The sequence below is a fragment of the Festucalex cinctus genome, chromosome 8 (assembly GCF_051991245.1).
Source record: "Festucalex cinctus isolate MCC-2025b chromosome 8, RoL_Fcin_1.0, whole genome shotgun sequence".
NCBI classification, from domain to species: domain Eukaryota; kingdom Metazoa; phylum Chordata; class Actinopteri; order Syngnathiformes; family Syngnathidae; genus Festucalex; species Festucalex cinctus.
Window position 1 is genome coordinate 6,243,492 of NC_135418.1, and position 25,603 is coordinate 6,269,094.

Here is a 25,603-nt window from a genome sequence, read left to right on the forward strand (position 1 = left end):
TGGAAGCATTTCCATCTGAAGAACGTGCAAAAGAGCTGAAAAATCTTGACCTTGGTGCAGAGCGCCTGCCACTTCAGAGAAGTTTAGGACTTAACTGGGACTTACAAAATGACTGTTCCACCTTTCTCATGTCACAAGAAGACAAGCCATTCACAAGAAGGGGCCTTCTCTCAACTGTTAACAGCTTATATGACCCCCTTGGTTTTGCAGCCCCCATCGTTATGGAAGGTAAGGCTCTCATCCGGGAACTGTGCACCGAGAATTGTGAATGGGACAGTCCACTGCCAGCAGATTAAGACGCACAGTGGAAATCGTGGAAAAACTCACTCATTGAACTTGAGAAACTATAAATTCCCAGACAGTACGTGAACACATCATTGCATTCTACCTGTCAAAGAGAGCTGTGTGTCTTTGCAGACGCTTCCACATTGGCTATATCAGCAGTCGCGTACCTCCGAGCTGTAGACAACAACGGTCATGTTCACGTGGGCTTCTGCATGGGAATGTCGAAATTAGCTCCCAGGCAAATTCACACAATACCTCGTTTGGAGTATGTGCTTGTGTTCTGGCAGCAGAGTTGGCTGACATGCTATTGGAGGAATTGGACATTGAAATACACAAAGTGAAATACTACACTGACAGTAGAGTTGTTTTAGGCTACATCAACAACACAAGCCGAAGATTTTATGTTTATGTCGCTAATCGGGTTGCTCGCATCAGAAAGTCATCGGATCCCAGTCAATGGCACTTTGTAAGCACCGAAAGCAATCGTGCTGATCATGGAACACATAAAATACCAGCTTCTCTACTAAGCCTTACGAACTGGTTTACCGGACCCGACTTCCTAAAGAAAAGTGATGGAGAGCACCTTGAGCAACCAGACAACTTTGAGCTTGTTGAGCCTATCAAAGATGCTGAAGTTCGGCCACAAGTTTCTGCTTTTGCCACCACAACTGCGAAAAACTTGCTTGGCTCACTAAGGTTTGAATGCTTTTCCAGCTGGAAACGTCTTACACACGCTATTGCCACACTCATTCAAAAGATCAGGTCCATCAAAAACATTCCTGAGTCAAATGAACAAAAGTTGGATGTTCTCAACCAAGCCAAGTTAATCATCGTGAAAACAGTACAACATGAAAGCATTTGAAAAGGAAATCAACTCTTTAAGCAAAAGAGAGGACATAACAAAACACAATCTATTGAAAAACCTCAATGTGATTCTGGACAGAGAAGGACTTCTGAGAGTGGGAGGACTGTGTGTCTTCTGCGGAAATACCTCAAGAACAGAGCCAACCCATAATAATCCCCAAAAAGCATCACATTGCCACCTTACTAGTTCAGTTCTACTATGAACAGGTCTCACACAAAGGCAGACACATCACAGAAGGTGCCATCAGGTCTGCTGGACTGTGGATTCTCGGTGGAAAAAAGATTGGTCTCAAACATTCTTAACAAATGCACAATCTGTCGCAGGCTGAGAGGAAACGTGCAACAACAAAAGATGGCAGACATGCCACCCGATCGTCTCGCGCAAGCACCCCCTTTTACACATGTCGGAGTAGATGTGTTTGGACCATGATACATCAGCGTCCGTCGTACAAGAGGTGGAGTGCTGGAGAACAAACGCTGGGCAGTTATGTTCACATGCCTAGTCACACGAGCAGTACATATTGAGCTAATTGAGTCCCTTTCAACTTCGAGTTTCATAAATGCTCTCAGAAGATTCCTGGTCATCAGAGGCCCAACCAAGCTCTTCCGATCAGATTGTGGAACAAATTTCGTTGGAGCGTATAAAGAGCTTCAGATAAATTCTGAAGATCCAGAGCTCCAGTCCTACCTCAGAAAAGAGACATGCACTTGGAAGTTCAATCCTCCGCACTCCTCTCATATGGGAGGGGTGTGGGAGAGAATGATTGGTGTGGCGCGGCGTATTTTGGACGCTATGCTACTGAAAGTCTACTCTCCAAACCTCACTCATGAAGTGCTTGCAACACTCATGGCAGAGGTAGCAGCCATAATGAACAGTCGTCCATTAGTGCCCGTGTCATCCGACCCTCAACAACCCGACCTGTTAACACCAGGCGCTCTTCTCACACAGAAAATTAACTCCGTCCCTGCTCCACCTGGGGACTTTGATCCAAAAGACTTGTACCGCAAACAGTGGAAGCAGGGGCAAAGTCTTGCCAACTCATTCTGGAAACGGTGGTGAGAGGAATATCTTGCTACGCTTCAACCACGAAGAAAATGGCAAGCAGATCGTCCAAATCTCGCTGTTGGAGATGTTGTCCTCCTGAAGGACGCTCAAGTCAAAAGAAACGAATGGACAACTGGACTTGTCGTGAACACTTATCTAGGTTGAAATGAAAGAGTGCGTAAAGTAGATGTGCGCATAATTAAAGAAGGCACCCCTAAGGTGTACACTCGACCTATTTCAGAAATGGTCTTGTTAGTTAAAGGTTAATAGTGGTATAGCAGTATACCAGGCGGGGAGTGTACTGCCTTCTGGTGAAGGGGACAAAGCATGTTGATTAATATTAATAGTTAGTTTGACGACATGTGATGCACATTTATGATACAGACGTAATCATTGATTTTGAATAGTGATAGTACTTGTACTACCCTTTGGTGGAGAAAGTGATGTTTGCGCCTTTGTTTGTTTTTGACCCTCGAGTGCTGCCGTAGTGCAGTACATTCTACTACAAACATAGCTCCTACACGGCTACACAACTAATCCAGTGTTGAAGCTTAGAGAGTTTAATTTTGGCTCCACAAATATCTGTCTGTAAGTATATTCTTCTGAGGAGTGTTGGCCTGTAATGTGTTATTGAGTTGGACGTTTAAATTATTTTTATTTTTATTTCAATGTGACATAAGTTACTAGGCGCTAGTTAGCATAGCATTTCGATGGTAGCACCCATGTAAAGTAGCATCATGCTAACAGCTATTAACGATCCCGTTTTGTAGGATTTGCAGCTATATTTAGCAAATGATGTGAATCTATATTGTTTCAAACTTTATATAACGTGATTGTAATGCACTTTTATTTTTTGTATGTTGTAGTTTTACAGTTTCATCCAGTAAATTGCCAAAACAGCAAGAGGCTTCCTGGTCTTTATTAAGCTGTTCGCTATCTGTAGAGCTAGTTCTTAAACACTAGTGAAGACAGAATGTCTTAAATGTATCAAGTCTGAAACACGCAAACAATTTATTCTCATGACATTACATGATGCGACCGCCTACATGAACTTCGAGATCTCGCGAGAGTTGAGGCGGGACATTACGAGAACTACGCCTCAGAAGCAAATTATTATTCAATGGAAATGCCTACAAGGCAAAATTGTACTTTATCGAAATAGAAGAAATATCGCTTTTATTTTGATGTTGGTTTTGCACAACAACAAGCCTCGATCACTCTATATCAGCAAAAAATCCATCACCATAGCCGCCATGTTTCTAACTCCTCTAGGACGAAGCAGTCAATGAGACAAGATTTGAGTGAATCAGGCTTGAGCACCCGCCCACTAACTGACGGGCGAATTTGACAGATAAAATTAATTCACGAAACACCGCAACACAGTGACCATGAAATAATTAAATAGAGAAATGAATAAATAAGTAAATAAATAAATAAATAATCATAGTGAATTTAATTAATGACACATTTAATTAATAAATGACACAATTAATTAAAGCGCTGGAAGGCTCGATGTGTCCCGCCCTTTACATCGCTAATAAGGCCTCGTCCACTGCTGCCTGCTTCCTGCTTGTCCAGAGGAAGATGCCAGGATCTTATCCTAATGGGCAGCGCCTCTCCCGTTTCAACGTGGCTCTCTGTACCGCCCACATCTTACTCCGACAGCAAAAACACTTAAACTCAAGTACAAGAAATGTAATGTTATGAGTCATTACAAGGAAAAAACACAAGGTTCATAACTAACAGGTAAATCTAGTACTGATAAGCTTGGTAGTCACTAATTACCCATATAACAAACAAACCTTATCAAAACAAGTCATTTTCAAGACATCAGAACAGCATTAATATTGTTGGACTCAGTCATAGGTGCACGTCAACATTGATTATTATTGGATATTTTTATTTTATCTTCAGAGTGACCACTGGAGGGCACGCTTGCTCCATCCCCAAGTTCTTGTGAGTTCAGGATAATCCATTATCCATCATCTACCACTTATCCGGGGTTGGGTCATGGGGGCAGCAGCTTTAGGAGGGAAGGCCAGACCTCCCTCTCCCCAGCCACTTCAACCAGCTCCTCCGGCGGTATCCCAAGGCTTTCCCAGGCCAACCTGGAGACATAGTCTCTCCAGCGGGTCCTGGGTCATCCCCGGGGCCTTCCGCCTGTGGGACATGCCCGGAACACTTCTCCAGGGAAGCGTCCAGGAGGCATCTGAACCGGATGTCCGAGCCACCTCAACTGGTTCCTCTCAACGCGGAGGAGTAGCGGCTCGACACTTAAGTTCCTCACGGATGACCGAGCTTCTCAACCTATCTCTAAGGGAGAGCCCGGACACCCTGCGGAGGAAACTCATTTTGGCCGCTTGTATCCAGGGATCTTGTTTTTTAGGTCACTACCCACAGCTCGTGACCATAGGTGAGGGTAGGAACGTAGATCAACCGGTAAATCGAGAGCTTCGCTTTCATGACTCGGGTCATGCAGGAGTAATATTTGGGTCTTGTCTCATGCCTGGGGTCACGCCTGGGTTAAGTTTGAGTTGATTTCATGACCTGTTGGGTGTGAGGTCAAGTGTCCGTTTTGTACTGATGTAACCATCATCAGGTTTCAACTAGTTTTAGGCTATGTGATGCTAAGAATCTTTTTATGTGATGTTATGTGATAACAAGAATCTTTAATGTTATGTGATGGTATGTGGTGTCAAGAACTATCTGTAATGCTAAAGGATGTTATGTGATGTCAAGGATCTTTTATCGCGTTACCAAGTCAACAGCCAATCAGTCCCAGGTCAGTGCTGGTGCCCACATGTTTTGCCACAACCAATGAGATCGCTTTACTGTCTATATAAGCCGTCTGAGAAATGTGTGTGGTTGCCGGATTATTACTTCCCGTCCCTCTGTGCTTCTCCGCAGCCCAAGGGGGCTTGGCGTCTTGTGATTCTCGATGCATTCTCGTTGTTTTTCGTTTGGTCAAGTTATGTGCGGTCAAGTTATGTGCATAAATAGTTAAACCCTTATTTGTGTCTGCGCACTGGGATTCAACCCTTCAGCACACGACATTCGCCTGCCGGGGGTGTAGAGATGGTCCACTGTTCCACGGTCGGGACGAAAACCACAGTCATTGGATACATGCTGGGCTTCTTCCCGCTGATTGGACACTCTTTATGGAAGAGTGGGCCCAGACGTTCAGCTACTGCGTGATGATTGGATGATCTGTCTGAGGTGTAAAAAATGAGCTTCCCCCATTTGAATGACCAGCAGCCGCCACTGCATCTATCATCCGGTTTTGGTAAGCCTTGGCATAATTTAGTCCTCTCAGGATAAACAGAACTTCTTGAAGAGGAGAAATCATGACTGAGGAGGTCAGGAAGGTGATAGTCTGGCTTGGCTGAGCATCTTTCCTCCATTATCAGCAAGCTTCACTGAAGGGAAAAAGTTAAGGATGGCTCCGAGCTGTTTCGTCAACAAAAAACGGGGGTGAGAATGAATTAGGTGCCCTGGGGTTACCTACAGTTTTTAGGTTCATCCATCCATCCATCTTCTTGAATGCTTATTTCTCACAAGGGTCGCGGGGGGTCCTGGACCCTATCTCAGCTGGCTCTGGGCAGTATCTTTCATAAGAGGTGATGAAAACTGCATACTTCCAGATAATCGGCTGCTAGACTGGCATTGGTTAGTGGTGATCAGTGTTGCCGGTAACATTGTTTAGTGGTGATCAGTGTTGCCGGTAACATGTTACTTTATTCTACAAAGTAGTCTGATTAAAGTTACTGTCCAGAGATTCAATGCATTACTCCACATTTTCATGAAGAAGGCAAAATATTTCACTGTTGTAACAGTCACAAACAACTGCCGTTAACTACGAAGATGAGGCGGAAGTCATTGATCACCACACTGAATTCAGCCATGGTCTGGTCGTGAATGGTTTGCACATTCAAAACAAAAGTGATGATACTTTTACTAAAGCATTATGGGATGAGGTCGTCTCCGCCCTCTCGCCAGGGGTAGTGACGTCAGACAAGTCACGTCATGCACGAGTCGACTCAAGTGTACACACTGGAATAGCGGAACAAACAATAGAGGAACTAAGTGGATTTTCATTTTCAACCTGGATAGATTTTTATTTTTTGTTTTATAAAAAGCATTTATGTTACAAGAAGTCAAGAGAGACTGCCTATTTTGTTTTTCATAAAAAAAATATTTTCATGTTAAAAATGCACTTTCAATAAAGTATTTGGAACTCCGTTTCTACCGCATTATTTTTATGTTGAGATGGTGTTATCGGCAGCTGCTGAAAGTAACTAAAAAAGTAACTTTTAATCTAACTAAGTTACTTTTAAAATGAAGTAATCAGTAACGCAATTTAGTTACTTTTAAAAACAAGTAATCAGTAAAGTAACTAAGTTACTTTTTCAAGGTAACTGTGGTGGTGATTTCTTCTGATGCGAATTTGCAGCATGGTCCAGGTACGCATCCATTAACTCCTGTCTTTCATGTCATTTTCCACGGTTTACATTTGTTACTCATGGACGTTTAGGCTCCTTATGAGCAGTGTTACTCATGGACGTTTAGGCTCCTTATGAGCAGTTTAGGCTCCTTATGAGCAGTGTTGCCGTTTAGGCTCCTTATGAGCAGCGTTGTTTAGGCTCCTTATGAGCAGTTTAGGCTCCTTATGAGCAGTGTTGCCGGTAACTCCTTATGAGCAGCGTTGTTTAGGCTCCTTATGAGCAGTTTAGGCTCCTTATGAGCAGTGTTGCCGGTAACGCGCTTTACTCAAAAAATTTGTTTTCCAAATTAACAATTTTCCAAAGTAACTAGTAGTCGAAAACATTACTTTATTCTACAAAGTAGTCTGATTAAAGTTACTGTCCAGAGATTCAATGCGTTACTCCACATTTTCATGAAGAAGGCAAACGATCTCACTGTTGTAACACTCACAAACAACTACCGCAAGCTACGAAGATGAGGCGGAAGTCATTGATCACCACACTGAATTCAACCATGGTCTGGTCGTGAATGGTTTGCACATTCAAAACAAAAGTGATGATACTTTTACTACTAATTTTATTAACCAACAGGCACACAACGCAACAAAAAAGTGTACATTATGGACCATAAAAGTGGTAAAAAAAAAAAAAAAAAAATTCCATCCTCAACTGGTCCGTGAAGCATTATGGGATGAGGTCGTCTCCGCCCTCTTGCCAGGGGGAGTGACGTCTGTCATGACCTGTTGGACCTGCCTAGTTTGTGTTGCTTTGGCGCCCTCTACAGGCGTTTTCGCGTAATTGTTTTTCAGTTGATTTCAGCCGCGTTCCGGTAGGTGATCACATGACATCTTTAGTTAGGTCGCTTGCACATGTCGTCACTTCCGCCTCGGATTTCTCGTAGTCGCCATGTTGGGTGGCCTCCATTTACGTAGCGATTCGGTCTAACACGTATCTATCACGTTTGTTTTCTGCGTTTAAAATGGTACATTGTTGCTGCATCGTTGGCTGTTCGAACAAAGCCAAGGGGGAAAATGGTCGGTCTTTTTTCCGAATTCCGAAAATAATTAGGAACCAGGGCCTGGAGACAGAGGAGTGCGGACTCCGGAGGGAAGTCGTTACTTTGGGCTCGTGTGTGCAGCGATCACTTTGTGAGCGGTAAGCTTGTTTACCTTTATTTAATGCATGAGGATTAATAACGTTTCGACCGCCCATATATGGGCAAGTTGCTTATGTTTTGGATTCATGAGCAAGCAAGTTCGGTAGTACAAGCTGGCTAGCGGACGTTAGCCGAAAGCTAACATCGAACATTTTCACCCAAGTAGTGCCAGTGCAAAGTGTTTACTGCTGAAATTAGTCTTGGGCTTTTAATGCCGATAACATGTTTTTTGGTGGCAAAATGTAAACTTGGAAAAAAAAGAGACAGAAGGGGCTGATGCAAGAAAACAGACCCCCGGGGGTGATGCAAGAAAACAGACCCCCGGTAGCCTACACATCATGCTAAAGAACTTATTCACGGCCACCCTACTGCGGTAAAATAACCAGTCTTTCCATATTTTATTTGTTTATATATTTGTTTATTTTAACAGGTCGCCCTGCGCCCGTTTTTCTGTCCAATCATCCCGACTGGGCTCCAACATTAAAGTTGGGTCCCAAGTTACAACATCTATGTCTCAGCCCAGTCGGTGCCAAGATATGAACGTGCACAGGAGAGACAAGCAAAGAAAAGACGACTCGAAGTGGCAGAGATTGTTGCAGTTATGCAGCCAGATGGCTCCAGTAACCTGTACCCTCAAGTACTGCTGACATCATTGACTCTGGTATGCCACTCAGAATTCATTACATGATATATTGTATGCATGAGTGAATGTATGTGTTTGTTTGTGTGTGTACACGCACCTTATATTTTAGAGACATTTGGAAGTGTTTATAGAAATAAGTATTTGCCTGTAGCAATGTTCATACATTAAAAAATGCAACAAAATGTGTACATTTCTTTTACACTGACAAAAAAAACTATACTACTTTACTATATTAAACCTATTACTGGTACCGTATTTTTTTGTGATTTTTAATTTATTTTTTTCTTTAGGGATCTCATGCCACACCGACTTGATTGCCAATGACATGATGGAAACGAAGGCGAGCATCAAAGCATTGGAGGAGGACAACATGCGACTGTTTGTTTGGCGCTAATAAAGGCAGCGATTATACAAATTCTATTGTTGGGTTTGTTTACCAAGCTATACATAAGACAAATGACAGGATTTGACTCAATGTGCAATATGGTCCCTCTTAAAGTAATGGCATAAATCTCTATTATTTCTAAAAGCACAAAAAATGAAGTGAATAATGATTAGATGTAGTAATTTCAGGGATAAAATTGAACTGTTAATTAATGTATTTATTTTAGCACAGGTGCCTACCATCCTGATGACGGTATGATGTAATGTTGAGGGGGTACGCAATGACTTTCATTATGCTATGTACAGAGGAAAAAGTTGCTCTCTTTTAAATTTGTTTAATGTAAGACAAGTACCAGTACTGTGTTACAGTTTTCCCAATAATCCTTGTTTCACACTTGTCACAAAACCACTGTCCTTTTGGCAGTCTAGATTGGCACACTTCAAGTGATATCATTTGATTTTACAATCTGCTGCAGCACAAAAAACTACTTTATTCCGCATCTTTGAAGTACATGAGCAAGTGGTAGGTGACAGCGGCTGAGCAGGAACACTGGAAGTCCACTGCTGATCTAGTAAATGCTCTCCCGAGCAGTTCAGGTAAGGAGGGGACTTTGGGGGGGAAAAAAAACTCTGGCTTTTCCAACTGGCCAAAACGAGCGATCTGGGTGGACTCGCTCAATCACACTTTGTCCACACCACAAAGTCGCAGAAGTCCGTCCAGTTAAACTCATCTGTGCCTGAATCTGAAAATATTACAAACATTGTAATGAAAATATGAAACATAGAATTAAATAAGAAACTACAAAAAGTAAAGCCATACATACCTGGTAATAATATTGGTGTTGTCGTGACAAGTGATGGGAATTGTTGCCATCCGGCACCAGACAGAAATTGGGTGTTGTGACAGCCTCCTTAACCGTGAGATCATAAGAAAAGCTGTCAGTATGCTCAGTAGTTACCATGAACACGTTTTATTGTACTGGAAACTGAAACTAAAAATACGTCCTCTGAGAGTGGTTAACCTTAACCATTTAGAATAAGTTGATTAAGTAACATGTAACTAGTGAAAGGGTAGCATTAAATTTAATTAAGCCACGGGGAGGCTGTGCATAGTTACTTTTTATTCTTATACGCTCTGCCATATTTGCCTGTTATAAAATGATTAGAAAAACCACATCAGGTAAAGCCAGCTGTGCATGTAAACACAATGATAACAGGAAGCCTGAGAACAAATCAACATTTTTGTGTGCAGAATTACCAACACTATGTGGTTTACTTACGTGCAACAGCAACCGTTTCTTCTGATGCGATGTTAAAGTTTACACTCTGTATCCACCCGCTTACAAAATAATTGTAAGCCTCCAGTGATTTGTTGGCGTGTTATGGAGCATGTTGTCAACACGAGGTAGGGAAAGATGTCCAGAGATGTCACATTTGGCCAGCAAGCTTTCTCCGTCAAAAAAAAAAATCACCCTTGGTCAGGACGTAATTAGGATCAATCCCGCCACACAGAGACACCTTCTGCCTGTATCGTTGTTTTTGATCTTCCGGTAAATCGTGAAAATACTGCGAAAATTACATCAGGTTGATAAGCTCTACCGTGTAACTCGCGAGTGTACCTTGTGAACCGGCGGACACCCAATATGGCGCCCGAAGGAAAAACTCCCATGATGCATTACGATGTGCAAGCGACCTATAGTGGGCCGTGTGCAAATCACTCGCTAGCTTGCTTACTGGCGACATTTCTCACGACTTCCTATGTTGCTTGTGCCACAGAAAAGCATCGCTTGTGAGTTTCCTTTTCCTTTAATGCTGCTTTCATTTATAAAAGGCAGTTGATTGTTTGTTTGCATAACTAATACCAGTTATGTTGCAGTTTATGCACAGCTATTTGTATTATCATTATTGTTTGTGCATGTATACTTGAGTGACATAACATTGTATTGTATGTTCATATTGTTTCAGTTTTACAGAAGATAAAGTAGAAAGATTGAAGACAACAGTAAAAACGAAAACTTTACTCCAGCCTCTTCATTTTTCCACTTTGACTGTTCGCTATCTGTCAATTTGTGTTGGACACACACATTGAGGACAGAATAACGTCAGACAAGTCACGTTCAGCATGCATGAGTCGACTCAAGTGTACACACTGGAATAGCGGAACAAACAATAGAGGAATTAAGGGGATTTTCATTTTCAACCTGGATAGATTTTTATTTTTTGTTTTAGAAAAAGTATTTACGTTACAAGAAGTCAAGAGAGACTGCCTATTTTGTTTTTCATTAAAAAAAAAAAAACAACCTTTATTTTCATGTTAAAAATGCACTTTCAATAAAGTATTTGGAACTCCGTTTCTACCGCATTATTTTTATGTTGAGATGGTGTTATCGGCAGCTGCTGAAAGTAACTAAAAAAGTAACTTTTAATCTAACTTAGTTACTTTTAAAATGAAGTAATCAGTAACGCAATTTAGTTACTTTTAAAACCAAGTAATCAGTAAAGTAACTAAGTTACTTTTTCAAGGTAACTGTGGCAACACTGGTGGTGATTTCTTCTGATGCGAGTTTGCAGCATGGTCCAGGTACGCATCCATTAACTCCTGTCTTTCATGTCATTTTCCACGGTTTACATTTGTTATGCATGGACATTTAGGCTCCTTATGAGCAGTGTTACTCATGGCCGTTTAGGCTCCTTATGAGCAGTGAGCAGTTTAAGCTCCTTATGAGCAGTGTTGCCGTAGTTTAAGCTCCTTTAGTTTAAGCTCCTTATGAGCAGTGTTGCCAGTAGTTTAAGCTCCTTTAGTTTAAGCTCCTTATGAGCAGTGTTGCCAGTAACGCGCTTTACTCAAAAAATTTGTTTTCCAAAGTAACTACTAGTCTAACACGTTACTTTATTCTACAAACTAGTCTGATTAAAGTTACTGTCCAGAGATTCAATGCGTTACTCCACATTTTCATGAAGAAGGCAAACGATCTCACTGTTGTAACACTCACAAACAACTGCCGCAAGCTATGAAGATGAGGCGGAAGTCAGTGATCACCACACTGAATTCAGCCATGGTCTGGTCGTGAATGGTTTGCACATTCAAAACAAAAGTGATACTTTTACTACTAGTTTTATTAACCAACAGGCACACAACGCAACAAAAAAGTGTACATTATGGACCATAAAAGTGGTAAAAAAAAATTTTTTTATTTCCATCCTCAACTGGTCCGTGAAGCATTATGGGATGAGGTCGTCTCCGCCCTCTCGCCAGGGGGAGTGACGTCTGTCATGACCTGTTGGACCTGCCTAGTTTGTGTTGCTTTGGCGCCCGCTACAGGCGTTTTCGCGTAATTGTTTTTCAGTTGATTTCAGCCGCGTTCCGGTAGGTGATCACATGACATCTTTAGTTAATAGTGGGCCGTGTGCAAATCACTCGCTAGCTTGCATACTGGCGACATTTCTCACGACTTCCTATGTTGCTTGTGCCACAGAAAAGCATCGCTTGTGAGCAGGGCCGGGCTAGCTATTTTGGTGCCCTGAGCATAAATCTTTTGTGGTGCCCCCCCAACACTCCGCCCGCACACCCCATCACCCCTCCCCTGGTGGAAATGAACTGATCTGAGTATTTGTCAGTTTTGCTTTATTAAACAAAATAACTTGTAAGTAGGGCTGGGTTTGAAATATCGATATATCTCTATCATATCGATACACCTTTTCATATCCCAATATCGATACATAAAACCATGTATCAATATATCGACCCCCCCATTTTTGTCAATTTATTTACACAGCCTGTGCTGTGGTTGTAATTTATTTAAATTATTATTTATTGTTTTTATCAGGCCATGTGTAATGAAACAGATTAATGTAACTGCAATGGATTCAATTCCTCATGTAAATATTCATATTCTTACTAATGCATTAAATTAGAGCAAGAAGTTTCTACTCTTTGCAGCATTGGTACTTTTGACTGTCTAAAATATGTGCTGCATGAATTCCTCAATTGAATCGAAAATAGTTGTGAATCATGAATTGAATCGGGCCCTTGTGAATCGAATTAAATCGATTCTGGAAATCTGAATAGATACCCAGCCCTACTTGTAAGTGTCAATATTGAAGTTTTAAAAATGTTCACAAAAATAAGTGATAAATAATAAGTCTTTCTAAAACTAACAATGACACCAAATACTCAAATAAATAAAGCTAAATTAATTAAAATAAAACTCAATGCCACTACTATTAACAAATAAACATCTGGAAATAAACAAAGTGCAAGCAAGTTAGTACAGAGGCACATGTCTACATTTCTGGGCTGCAAAATCGGCTATCAGGTCATCATATGACAGCTTTTGTGCAATTTCCGCATTCATGTTAGGGTATGAAATGCTCCTTGAAGCATTGAACCTGTATTCAGAAATACAAGACAATATTCAGGGATTCTACAATGAAATATGGTTTTGAACCAACCATGGTACAAACATTTTCTAAATTGATTAGGATTATGGTATTGTGCAGGCCTATATTTAAAACACAGGTACATGAAAATTGTCATAATCTACCTTTTTAGAGAAGGACTGATAGAGCACTATGTAAAAATTCTGGACATAATGTTAAAACTATGAATATGAAATGAGGAAATCTACTTAGCCTTAAGATGATTATTATTATTATTTTCAAATTACACTTTCACCAGTACATGCCGCTCTTGGCCGTTCCATATGAAACAATATTGTCTCCTCACATTCCATTTAACATACCGTATAATGAACGTGCTGGTCACAACCATTCCACTGCGGCGGTTTGGAGTGTTTTTTGTTTTGTTTTTTGCTAACTGTGGTCATGTAAACGTAGCTGCTACAAAATAAACAAATTGTCATACCTGCAAGTGACGCGCGAGCATCATCTCATTGTTTTTTCTTTTCCTATTTTCTTCTCCCAATTCGTGATGCCTTTTTGATGACATGTCCAGATATCCAAGAATAAACTTCTGCCAAATTTGCGATTGAAGCATAAAGTGCACCCCACCCCCCCTCCCCCTTTCCCGAGTAGTTTGCTTCGTTGGAGCAAAAGTGCACCCCGCCCCCCTCCCCCTTTCCCTAATACGTAGGAACAAACTACTAGTTGCTTTCATTTATAAAAGGCAATTGATTGTTTGTTTGCATAACTAATACCAGTTATGTTGCAGTTTATGCACAGCTATTTGTATTATCATTATTGTTTGTGCATGTATATTTGAGTGACATAACATTGTATTGTATGTTCATATTGTTTCAGTTTTACAGAAGATAAAATAGAAAGATTGAAGACAACAGTAAAAACGAAAACTTTACTCCAGCCTCTTCATTTTTCCACTTTGACTGTTCGCTATCTGTCAATTTGTGTTGGACACACACATTGAGGACAGAATAACGTCAGACAAGTCACGTTCAGCATGCACGAGTCGACTCAAGTGTACACACTGGAATAGCGGAACAAACAATAGAGGAATTAAGGGGATTTTCATTTTCAACCTGGATAGATTTTTGTTTTAGAAAAAGTATTTACGTTACAAGAAGTCAAGAGAGACTGCCTATTTTGTTTTTCATTAAAAAAAAAAAACAACCTTTATTTTCATGTTAAAAATGCACTTTCAATAAAGTATTTACTTTTAAAATCAAGTAATCAGTAATGCAATTTAGTTACTTTTAAAACCAAGTAATCAGTAAAGTAACTAAGTTACTTTTTCAAGGTAACTGTGGCAACACTGCTTATGAGGGAATACATTAGGCAATGTATTTGGTATTAACCATCTTTTGTCGCCAGACGCACTAGCGAGCTCTCGTATGCTCTCGTATGAGCTGAGGGTGGTGAAAGTCCTTGAATGCCTCGACTTGAAAAAATGAAAGGAGTTGATGGATCTAATGGCATCAGGCAAACTATTCCGGTCAAATGGAGCTTTGTAACTGAAGGCATGTGGTCCAGTTTCCTTCTCTGGTGTAGAGACATCAGAGAAAAGGATTGTGTTGTTTCTTCAACGATACTTTGTACTATGAGGATGTAAGTATTATTTCAGAAGGTAAATTAAAGAAAATACATTTAAAGATAAACTGCAACCTTCAATATTTTGATGTGAACCCATCAAGTGATTCATACATAATACAATGATGTGTTAAGGATACCTAGACATTTTGTTAACACACTCACCTCAGACAACAATATATAGTTGGTTATTTTCTATGCTTTCATATGACCTTGAAATCATGGCTATTTATATGTTTTGGTGTCACTTATGACATGTCAAATCTTAGAGAATCCATAAAACATTGCTTTGGGAATGTCCAAACTCTATGTATAGAATTAAGGTAAGATCATGATTTCAAACAAGCAGATGAAGAGTCAAGGGAATAACCATTATCATTGGAACCATTTTTAAAAAATGCAATTCTTAAAAAATAAATAAATAAATAAATAAATAAATAATCTCTGGGTCTGTGCAACCTTTTAACGGAATCCACTTTCCATATTAAAAACAGCTTTCATTTTTACCTATTTTCTTTCGTTCACTTGAATTTTCTTCTCTTACAAAGACTTCACACAAGAGTGAACATTGAGCTGCATGCATGTTCTCATTCTAATCCTTAGACTGAATTACTGACACTGAATTTGAGTCCCAATATATATTTATATGAATTACTGTTTAATATACTGGAAATGTATACATTTGCAATGATTTACTTAAGTAGCCTTTTGCACAAGTCCTCAACTGTGCATTGTCTTTGTTTTGTGTATATCATGAGTGCTCTCTAGTGGAATTACAGCAGTATCACATGTGCCTCAGCTACTACCCATATTCTATAACAAAATAATATTAATAGGTACGTGTATTTATTGTTGTTGTAGTTTATTGTTGTTGAAATTAGTATGTTTCTTGAAGTGCTTCTTTTGAGCTCGTGACTTATGTTGATTTTGATTGATTTTTTGATTTATTGAACATATAACAAGCAAAATAGCAGAAAAAACGGAAATCAAAAGAAAAGAAAATCCCAATAAAATAATCAATCATTCATAATTTACATGTTCAAAAGGGAGTAGGAAGAAGTTAGAAACTTATCTAGTCCTACCCCTTTTACTTTATATATTTAAACTTATTTCATTATTAATATAATACTAATTTACTATTTTTTAAAATAAAATATATAATAAAATATAATAATAAATAATAAAATATATAAACCTGGTTATATATACAAGTGCACTTAAACATGATTGATTACATTTGCCAAAAACATATATACATGAATTTACTAAACATATACCATAATACCTATCTAAATCATATACACATACTCACATATACAATTTTCATACTCTGGTCTGACAGAGGTAATTTTTTTGAACTTTACTTTTAAACATTTTTTTTAAACTCCAGAAGTGAGTCACATTTTTTCAGATCAATACCCAAATTATTCCACAAATTAACACCTTTTACAGATACACACCTTTGCTTAATATTTGTTCTTGTTTTAGTTTTTTTTTATAGACACTTGTACCCCTTATATCACAAGGTCTGTGTCTAATTTCAAACGACTTCTGTGTACTGTGGCAGAGTAAATTATTATAAACTTTACACATTATTTGTGCTATTTTAAACTCAACCAAGTCATAAAATTTCATTGCATTTAATTTAAAAAATACTGGATGTGTTGGTTCTGTATATTTTGATCAATTTATAATTCTTATAGCTCTCTTTTGCAATTTGAAACTGGAGTTGGTATTTGTTTTCTATGCATTTCCCCAGATTTCCACACAATATGTCAGATATGGTAGTAATAATGAACTGTATAATGTGTATTTATGCGCTTTCACACCGCAGGAACTTTATGAAGGAACTTCCCTATGTTCCGGGGGAGTGTGTCCAAAGTTTGCGTTCACACACAAAACCAGTTCCGGGTCTGGGGGGGTCGAAACGGTACTACCAAAGTTCCTTGGCCTGAGGAGGGTATTTGGGTGTACCCTGAACTACACAAGGTGGGGGCGTGTTGTGAAGTGTGTCATGATTGGTTGATGGACGAGGAGGTGTGTTGTTTTGGATAGGTGAGTTTTTCGCGGTAAAGCCGCCATTTCTTTTTACTATCCACTGCTATAGAGCGCAACGATTTTTCCCCCCAAACGTTTTGGCAATGGAAGGATTTAAAAAAAACGATAGGTGGACGGATCAAGAAGTGCAGGCTCTCCTGAGCATTTACGGGGACGAGGAGACCCAACGACACTTTGAAAGTGCCACAAGAAACGATAAAGTCTATCAATTGATAACCGCGAAGCTAGCAGAGCTTAGCATTTTCCACACACAAAAGCAGGTAAGGGAAAAACTCAAGAAACTCAAACAGGACTACAAAAAACTCCAGGACCACAACAACCGAAGCGGAAATGACCGCAAAATTAATAAATGGTACGAAAGACTGGACGTCATTCTCGGCCACCGGATGGGGTGTACAACCGGTAAAACTAAGAACTCTGCAATTGCAATGCTGGAAGCCATGTGCGAGGACACGGCAGTGGGCGAGGATTCGTCACCAACAGACTCGCTAACACACCAAGGTAAGACAGAATTGCCTCATGAACACTTTGTATTTATATATTCGTTTAGGTCGCTGCGCGGTCGCAACGTTGCTTTTACACCGCGCTAGCACTAAGCTGTTAGCGTAGCATGGCTTAAGCTTGGCTAAGTCACGCATCCACCTCCGAACCTATGTAATGTTGTGAAATCATTCCTAAATCAATTAACCTAGTAAATGAAGAGTATTGTAGGCAGCTAATGCCGAAATAGCCCTGCTTTCAGTGATGACGAAATTGAAAATCTTCGTGCAAAGGACGTGTGGAAACCAGGCATGATATGCACGGTTAAAAGCAAAACAACCACTTCGGGGTTTTTTTCCCCCTTAAGCCAAGGCTCTGTATACAACGCGACTAAAGTGTTTTAACTTGTTAGTCTCGTCACCTAACAGCTCGTATATAGAAGAATGACTCGAAATGGATATTTTGCCGTGACCTTCACCTCGATACCAGCGCTACTTTGCCATGAATCGCGCGAGAATCTCGCTGGCAGGGGAGTTGACGGTCACGGTGAAATATCCGTTGCTATAAAGATTACATGAAAATGCATTCATTGCATGTTTATTAAAAGTGGAGGCTACAGCATGTAAAGACTTTTCAGAGTAAAATCCCAATGTATATATATATTTTTTGCCTCTTAAAAGGTATGTCGTCTAACAGTGTAAACTGACCTTTTGTTGTGATGTACTCTGACTTACAGCGGGACCTTCTCTGAGCTCTTCATTACCTTCTGATGTCTCCCTGAGCAGTCCTGGTATGTTTCATTTCATTTCATGTAACTTCAAAAGCTCCCTATAAAACTAATAAAGCAACACACCACTCACAATTAATTTTACTTCGTTGTATTGCTGCCTAAAAAAGCTTGTACATGACGCCATATTTGGCAATGTAGTGTGGCATATAGTGTTCTGTGGCAATGAAAAATGGAAGGATATAATGTGAGTGCCGTGTTTTACCCTCACCTAAATCATTGCACTGTGCCCTTACTCATGGCATGACTCTGTTGAGACAGTTTCAGTCGAGGCGTTGGAAGGGATAAGCGAGGATGGTCCATCCACAAGCGGAAACTGCGCCCCTCTGTCAACTTCCAGTAAGTTCAAAGTCATGTAACTTGAAGCTCATCGAAATTATTTACTGTTACTCATTGGATGTACATGATGTTGATACAGCTTCAAATGATGAAGTAAGTGAACATTCGCGGCCTCCGAGCAGAATCAGCAGAGCTGTTCCTGAGTCTTCTGCCTTGCTCCCCCGTCCAGGTAAATGTCCAGTAAAATCACACACTTTAAATATAGCACTTCTGTTAAGGCTGGGTTTTACACACAAAAAAAAACCCAAAAAAAAAAAACGTTTTCCTTTTCGGAGAATGATAGATTCATAAAGGCATTATTTTAACATATATTTTCCCCAGAAAGTCATGACATAATTTAAATGCCTAAATGTACTTTGTGTGTACAGTATACATTTTTGGATATTGGTGTTTTTGTGAAAGTCACTGTTCACAGAAGTTTCAAATTTCTTACCTTCACAAAATGGACGGCCCGCCTCCTCCGTGGCATTTTTCCCAGTTACAATTATTGAATAACAAATTGTTATGCTTGCTAATGATTATAGTCACACTACAGCCATGAACAAAAGTCACCTCAAATCATGTCAGCAGATACTGCCTCTGCATAATTTAATTTGGAATTTAATGATTGTGGCCTTTTTGACCAGGTCCTTCATATTTGAGAAATGATGGTTGATGTATATTAATCTATTGAATTGAATCAAAAATATTGGAATCAATTTGGAATTTAGCTCTTGTGAATCAAAGTCACATTGATTTAGCCTGGTGGGCATCTCTGGCACAGTTTTTAACTGGTTTTATTCCTGTCTCACACACTGATATTTCTTTGTAAGTATGGATACATGTTCCTCTGAAACCCATGAAATTAAATGTGGGGTTCCCCAAGGCTCAATCTTAGGCCCATTACTTTTTAATCTTTATATGCTTCCCCTTGGGGAAGTCATCAGGAGACACGGCGTCAACTTCCACAGTTACGCTGACGATACACAGCTGTATATCGCCGTGTCACCTGATGACATGGGGCCTATTGATACCCTTTTAAATTGTATTTTAGACATTAAGTCATGGATGGCAGAAAATTTCCTGCAGCTCAACCAGGACAAAGCAGAGGTTTTAGTCATCGGTCCTGAAGGTCAGAGAGAGAAACTTTTACCTAAACTACAAGATTTTAAACCCACACAATGTGTAAAGAATTTGGGCGTTATTTTTGACTCTGAGCTTACTTTTAATCCTCATATTAAAAATGTAGCCAAGATCGGTTTTTACCATCTTAAGAATATTGCCAGAGTCCGCCCGTTTCTCTCACAGGCCAACACGGAGGTGCTGATGCATGCTTTTATTTCTTGTCGTTTAGATTATTGTAATTCCCTGCTCTCTGGTCTTCCCAAAAAGAATATTTCAGTCCTACAGCTCCTTCAGAACTCAGCTGCACGTGTGCTGACGGGGACCGGAGGGCAGGAGCACATTACACCAGTTTTAAAATCGCTGCATTGGCTCCCCGTGCGTTTCAGGAATGATTTTAAGGTGCTTTTATTAGTTTTTAAATGTCTTAACGGTCTTGGCCCATCTTATTTATCTGACTTGCTTTTACCCTATTACCCCTCACGGCTTCTGAGGTCTTCTGGCAGTGGCCTTTTAACTATTCCAAAGGTGAGGACCAAGACACATGGTGAAGCTGCCTTTATCCACTAGGGTCCTCACCTATGGAATGGCCTGCCGGAGAGCATCAGGTCTGCAGAGAATATTTATATTTTTAAGAGGAGGCTTAAGACTTACTTTTTTAGTTTGGCATTTGATTGATCTTTTTATTATTATTAATATTATTATTTTTATTTTTTATTTTTTTTTATCCCCTTATATTTATTTAGCTATTTTAATCTATATTGTCTTGTAGCTTTGTTTTTATTTATTTAATTTTTCTATCGTGTTTAACTGTTTTCTTTTAGTGTTTAAATGTTTTTATTTGGTAGTTATTAAATTTTTAGCTCCAGTGTTTTCTCATGGGGGAGCCTCCACAGTGAGAGGGATGCTTGGTCTTCATCCATCTCATTGTGGATGAATTCCTCCTGGGTGCCTTTCCTTACAGGGTACTTCTGTGCCCCGCCATGTTGTGGTTTTCATGTGTTTGTTGGGTTTTGGGTGTGTCTGTGGGTACGATCATGGGGATGGGGGGGGGGTTTCTTTCTTTTATTTTATTGTATTATGAATGTCCAGCATTTTGAGTTGCATTTTAAATGTATGAAAGGTGCTATATAAATAAAGATTGATTGATTGATTGATTGATTGATTAGTATTATACCCAGCCCTTCTATTATTGCAATGGTTCAAATCCAATTATACGTTAAACCTATATTCACATAATTTATAATAAATAATAATTTAAGGGCACCTTCTTTTTTTTTTGTCACTCACTCATTGTACATTTACACCCCTACAGGTAAGCGCAAACGGGACCGAGACCACCTGTTTTTGGATTACCTGCGCGAATTTGACAAAAAGAACAGGGAGGCCACGAGAGCGATGTTACTCGAAGAAGTGAGGTTGCACAAGGAGGACCTTGAGCTCAGACGCCAGGGGCGCAAGGAGGACCTTGAGCTCAGACGCCAGGAGCGCAAGGAGGACCTTGAACTCAGACGGCAGGAACGCACGGAAGATCAACAGCTGGCACGTGAGCTGATTGAACAAAACCAGAGGCATGACAAAGACTTCCAAATGGGCTTCCTGGCAGTCTTAAACAGATTTGTTCACACAATTAGGCCTATTTACTGTTACTCATTGGATGTACATGATGTTGATACAGCTTCAAATGATGAAGTAAGTGAACATTCGCGGCCTCCGAGCAGAATCAGCAGAGCTGTTCCTGAGTCTTCTGCCTTGCTCCCCCGTCCAGGTAAATGTCCAGTAAAATCACACACTTTAAAATATAGCACTTCTGTTAAGGCTGGGTTTTACACAAAAAAAAAAAATGGTTTTCCTTTTCGGAGACTGATAGATTCATAAAGGCATTATTTTAACATATATTTTCCCCAGAAAGTCATGACATAATTTAAATGCCTAAATGTTCTTTGTGTGTACAGTATACATTTTTGGATATTGGTGTTTTTGTGAAAGTCACTGTTCACAGAAGTTTCAAATTTCTTACCTTCACAAAATGGACGGCCCGCCTCCTCCGTGGCATTTTTCCCAGTTACAATTATTGAATAACAAATTGTTATGCTTGCTAATGATTATAGTCACACTACAGCCATGAACAAAAGTCAACTCAAAACATGTCAGCAGATACTGCCTCTGCATAATTTAATTTGGAATTTAATGATTGTGGCCTTTTTGATCAGGTCCTTCATATTTGAGAAATGATGGTTGATGTATATTAATCTATTGAATTGAATCAATTTGGAATTTAGCTCTTGTGAATCAAAGTCACATTGATTTAGGACATTAGTATTATACCCAGCCCTTCTATTATTGCAATGGTTCAAATCCAATTATACGTTAAACCTATATTCACATAATTTATAATAAATAATAATTTAAGGGCACCTTTTTTTTTTTTGTCACTCACTCATTGTACATCTACATCCCTACAGGTAAACGCAAACGGGACCGAGACCACCTGTTTTTGGATTACCTGCACGAATTTGACGAAAAGAACGGGGAGGCCACGAGAGCGATGTTACTCAAAGAAGTGAGGTTGCACAAGGAGGACCTTGAGCTCAGACGCCAGGAGCGCAAGGAGGACCTTGAGCTCAGACGCCAGGAGCGCAAGGAGGACCTTGAGCTCAGACGCCAGGAGCGCAAGGAGGACCTTGAACTCAGACGGCAGGAACGCACGGAAGATCAACAGCTGGCACGTGAGCTGATTGAACAAAACCAGAGGCATGACAGAGACTTCCAAATGGGCTTCCTGCCAGTCTTAAACAGATTTGTTGACACAATGAGCCAAATGCCAAAGTAATAAATACTTTCGATTTCATAGCACAGTTTTTGTTCTGTTTTTTTCACACAAAAACTTACGCTCAATGAATTCTTTTTAATGTTTTTTATTTAAAAAAAAAATGTAATGAAAACACACAATTCCTTTACAATGATGTATTAAAAAACTTCAGAATTGCTGCATGGGCATGCACCCCCTCAGTTTCCACTATTGCAGACTCAGTACCATCAGGCTGCTGCGGGACAATAGCACTGTCCTCCCATTCTCCCAAAAAATCATCCCCGTTCTGTTCATACAAATTGTGTAAAACACAACAAGTTATGACCATAGACTTTACTTTGTCCAGTTGACAGTCATTGCGATTTAACAAACATCTCCACCTGCCCTTTAATCTACCAAATGCGTGTTCCACGGTGATTTGGGCTCTGCTTGTCTTGTTGTAAATTAACTGCTGCATGGTCAGCCTGCCGTTGTCGTTGAACGGCTTCAGCAGCCAGCTCTTAAGTGGATAGGCAGCATCACCGAGCAGGTAATACCCAACGTTGTGTCCATGTATGTTTTTTGTTTCTTGAGGGTGTAGCAAACCTCTGTCCACCAGATCCTATAGCCCAGACAAGCGGAGCACTCTAGCATCATGCACGCTCCAAGCAGCACCAACAAAAACATTCCAAAAGAGCCCCTTTGCATCCACCACAGCCTGCAGGATGATGGAGTGCCAGCCTTTGCGGTTAAAGTATTCAGTGTGGTACTCTTCTGGTCGAATAATGGGAATGTGGGATCCATCTATCGCACCCACACACTGTGGCAGCCCCCATTTTGTCTGAAAATGTGCTGCCATGTCTTCTAATTTGTTTTTGCAGGGCAACCGTATGACCTCTGCCAAAAGCACCTTCTCGACCGCAGTGCAGAAGTTATGCACACAATGGCACACTGTAGGAATGCCAATGCCAAACAAATGTGAGATGCTCCTATACTCATTATTGGTGGCAAGTTTCCACAGAGCTACAGCAACTCTCCTTCGCAGTGGAACACAAAGACGATAGTTGGTGTCACTCTTCTCCAGCTCGGGTCCAAGACGGTAACAGAGGTACTCGAATGTGTCCTTGGAAACACGAAAGTCTTTCATCCATTTGCCATCATCGTAGGTTGAAACTACAGCGTCCCACCAGTCAGAGGTTCTGATGTTCTTCCACACCTGGCGCGGAACACACCCCGACCGGTAGAAGTGGCCAATCTGGAACAGAAACACAACAAATTAATGAATGCTAAATTAATCTCTACATTAATTACTTTTGTGCAACAACCTCATGATTGACATGATACCAGAATATCTTAAAATAGCGGAATATGCACCTATATGTGTGACACTATAATAAACCACTAGCTTGAGGTGGCAATCTAACACTTCCCAAATTAATGACTTTTCCCTAAATCCCGGCACGTCTGTCCTATCATTTGTGCATTGTCAAAGAAAGCAAGCCATTTCAACACTTTTTTTTTTTTTTTTTTTTAAAGCAAAAAGCAACACGTGGACAGACTAACAATACATCCAGCTCCAACGATATTATGAATTACGAAGCGTACATTTAGCGTGAACAGCAAATCGCCATCAAGCACTATTTTACCGTGAATTGCACGATAACTAGGCTGGAAACACCAGTTTCCAGCGATTGCCGAGTTCATGAAAGCGCGCGTCACGGCAAGATATCCACAAACAAGACCGACGCGCGCGGAAACACGCTTCACTTTAATCACATTATGTTACAAGTTACCAATGTGAAATAAATTCCATATAATTGTGTGTTTAAGCCTTACCAGTGCACGTCTTCGTGCTTGCAGGAGTTTTCGCGCTTGCAGGAGTAAGCGTCTTCGTGTTTGCAGGTTTGACCGTCTTTCCACGAGGCGTGAGCGAGTTCTGCCCATCCATTTCTCGTCTTGCTGAGGTACGGCAGGTCCTAATGGTTGTCATCAACCTTTCCCTTGACGTTATAATAGTTGCAACTACAACTTTGTACAACATGACAAGGAAGAGAAAAAGATGATAATGCGCCTTGTATCACAACAAATGGCGATGGAGGGTCAAAGGTCGCGTTTTTCAACGTCACCCTGATTGTTTGTCATTCAGTTTTACCGGTACCGCCACTTGCTGGACAGGCGGGGTAGTGCTGTTTTTTTCCTTCCCCTGACATACGTCATCAGTCTCATTTGAATAAGCTGCCTTGCCCGCTTTCATGCTGTGTGAACGCAAACTCGTGGGCCGCTCACAAGTACTTCGGACCCGGAACTGACTCTACCATGAACTCAAAGTTCATGGGCTTTTTGGTGTGAAAGCGCCGATTTCATGTTCAGGATATCCTTAGTTTTATAGAGTATCCCTATAATCTTTTACATTTTCCTTTTAACATTTTAACACACGGAGAGGCAGGAGATCAGAGACCACCAAAACATAGAAAAGGACAATGGCTAAGTAAAAATACATTATATTTTGTTGTCAACATGTTTGTCAAGAAGTATGATATTAGAGATTCCCGAATTATGATGGTTTCAAGGTGTGTTGTTGAAATGGACCCTCTCGCCACCAGTCAGTTACAGTTAATAAGTGGCCCTGTGATTGCTGACACGTCACTGCAGTGTAGTGCCATTGTAATGTTTGTCATTTATATGGACTATTGTGAGGTTTCCACAGCTCAGGGCCTTGCAAAAACTCTGGAGATGAGTGATTTTTAAAAAAAAATCTGAATCCTGTGGCTTTTACAATTGTATTAATTCCATGCTTACTTTGTAAAAGCATGCAACGGCAGGAAACTGTACTTTCAGATACCGTACAAGCAGTCATAGATTGCAGGCCTCTTTATTATCAAAACTAACAAAACCTCAAAGAATAGAAGGTATTCGCAGTGCTTACCCCCCCCCCACACACACACACACACACAAAATGACTACTGTGTACATGCAAATCAAAACTAGATAAATGTTTAAAGCTATCTGAAGGTGCTCCAGGGGTATTCAACCCAAATGTAAAAAAATGTATGGATTGAGAAAAAGAAAAGCAAAGATCAGCAAATCATAGTATCTATTTATTGTGATCTATCCGAAGTATTGAAGTGGCCTACCACAGTCAAATTGAATCAATTACATACAATTACAAAAAAAAAAATGCATGTG

General features: G+C 40.2%; 2 protein-coding genes and 1 long non-coding RNA gene across 3 annotated transcripts in view; 2 read left to right on the forward strand and 1 right to left on the reverse strand.

The window, feature by feature from the left end:
• The first annotated feature begins 7,640 nt into the window (after nucleotides 1-7,640).
• On the forward strand, nucleotides 7,641-8,884 carry LOC144024314 (uncharacterized). The gene is made up of 3 exons (XR_013284731.1): nucleotides 7,641-7,830; nucleotides 8,262-8,492; nucleotides 8,765-8,884. It is a non-coding gene; the product is annotated as an uncharacterized LOC144024314 (long non-coding RNA).
• An 8,091-nt stretch (nucleotides 8,885-16,975) lies between these two features.
• LOC144024204 (uncharacterized) lies at nucleotides 16,976-22,439 on the forward strand. Its single transcript, XM_077530347.1, has 5 exons — nucleotides 16,976-17,420; nucleotides 18,136-18,189; nucleotides 18,448-18,525; nucleotides 18,605-18,694; nucleotides 20,942-22,439. Exons 1-5 carry the CDS (start codon nucleotides 17,003-17,005, stop codon nucleotides 21,502-21,504), a joined length of 1,203 nt encoding a protein of 400 aa, XP_077386473.1. The 5' UTR covers nucleotides 16,976-17,002; the 3' UTR covers nucleotides 21,505-22,439.
• A 350-nt stretch (nucleotides 22,440-22,789) lies between these two features.
• The window catches only part of LOC144023470 (dihydropyridine-sensitive L-type skeletal muscle calcium channel subunit alpha-1-like), a 93,067-nt gene continuing 90,253 nt past the window's right edge, over nucleotides 22,790-25,603 (reverse strand). Inside the window, exons 42-43 of the mRNA XM_077528986.1 lie at nucleotides 24,254-24,445; nucleotides 22,790-23,672 (exon numbers count right to left, since the gene is read on the reverse strand). Of these exons, the coding sequence (XP_077385112.1) occupies nucleotides 23,608-23,672; nucleotides 24,254-24,445 (257 nt within the window). The 3' untranslated portion in view covers nucleotides 22,790-23,607. The remainder of the gene's footprint in view (nucleotides 23,673-24,253; nucleotides 24,446-25,603) is intronic.

Excerpts from the sequence above, each read along its gene's own strand:
- LOC144024204 (XM_077530347.1), top strand. The coding sequence starts at position 17,003 with ATGGAAGGATTTAAAAAAAACGATAGGTGGACGGATCAAGAAGTGCAG. Across the intron at positions 17,421-18,135 it reads AGACTCGCTAACACACCAAG|CGGGACCTTCTCTGAGCTCT; the intron begins GTAAGACAGAAT and ends TCTGACTTACAG. Across the intron at positions 18,695-20,941 it reads TGCCTTGCTCCCCCGTCCAG|GTAAGCGCAAACGGGACCGA; the intron begins GTAAATGTCCAG and ends ACACCCCTACAG.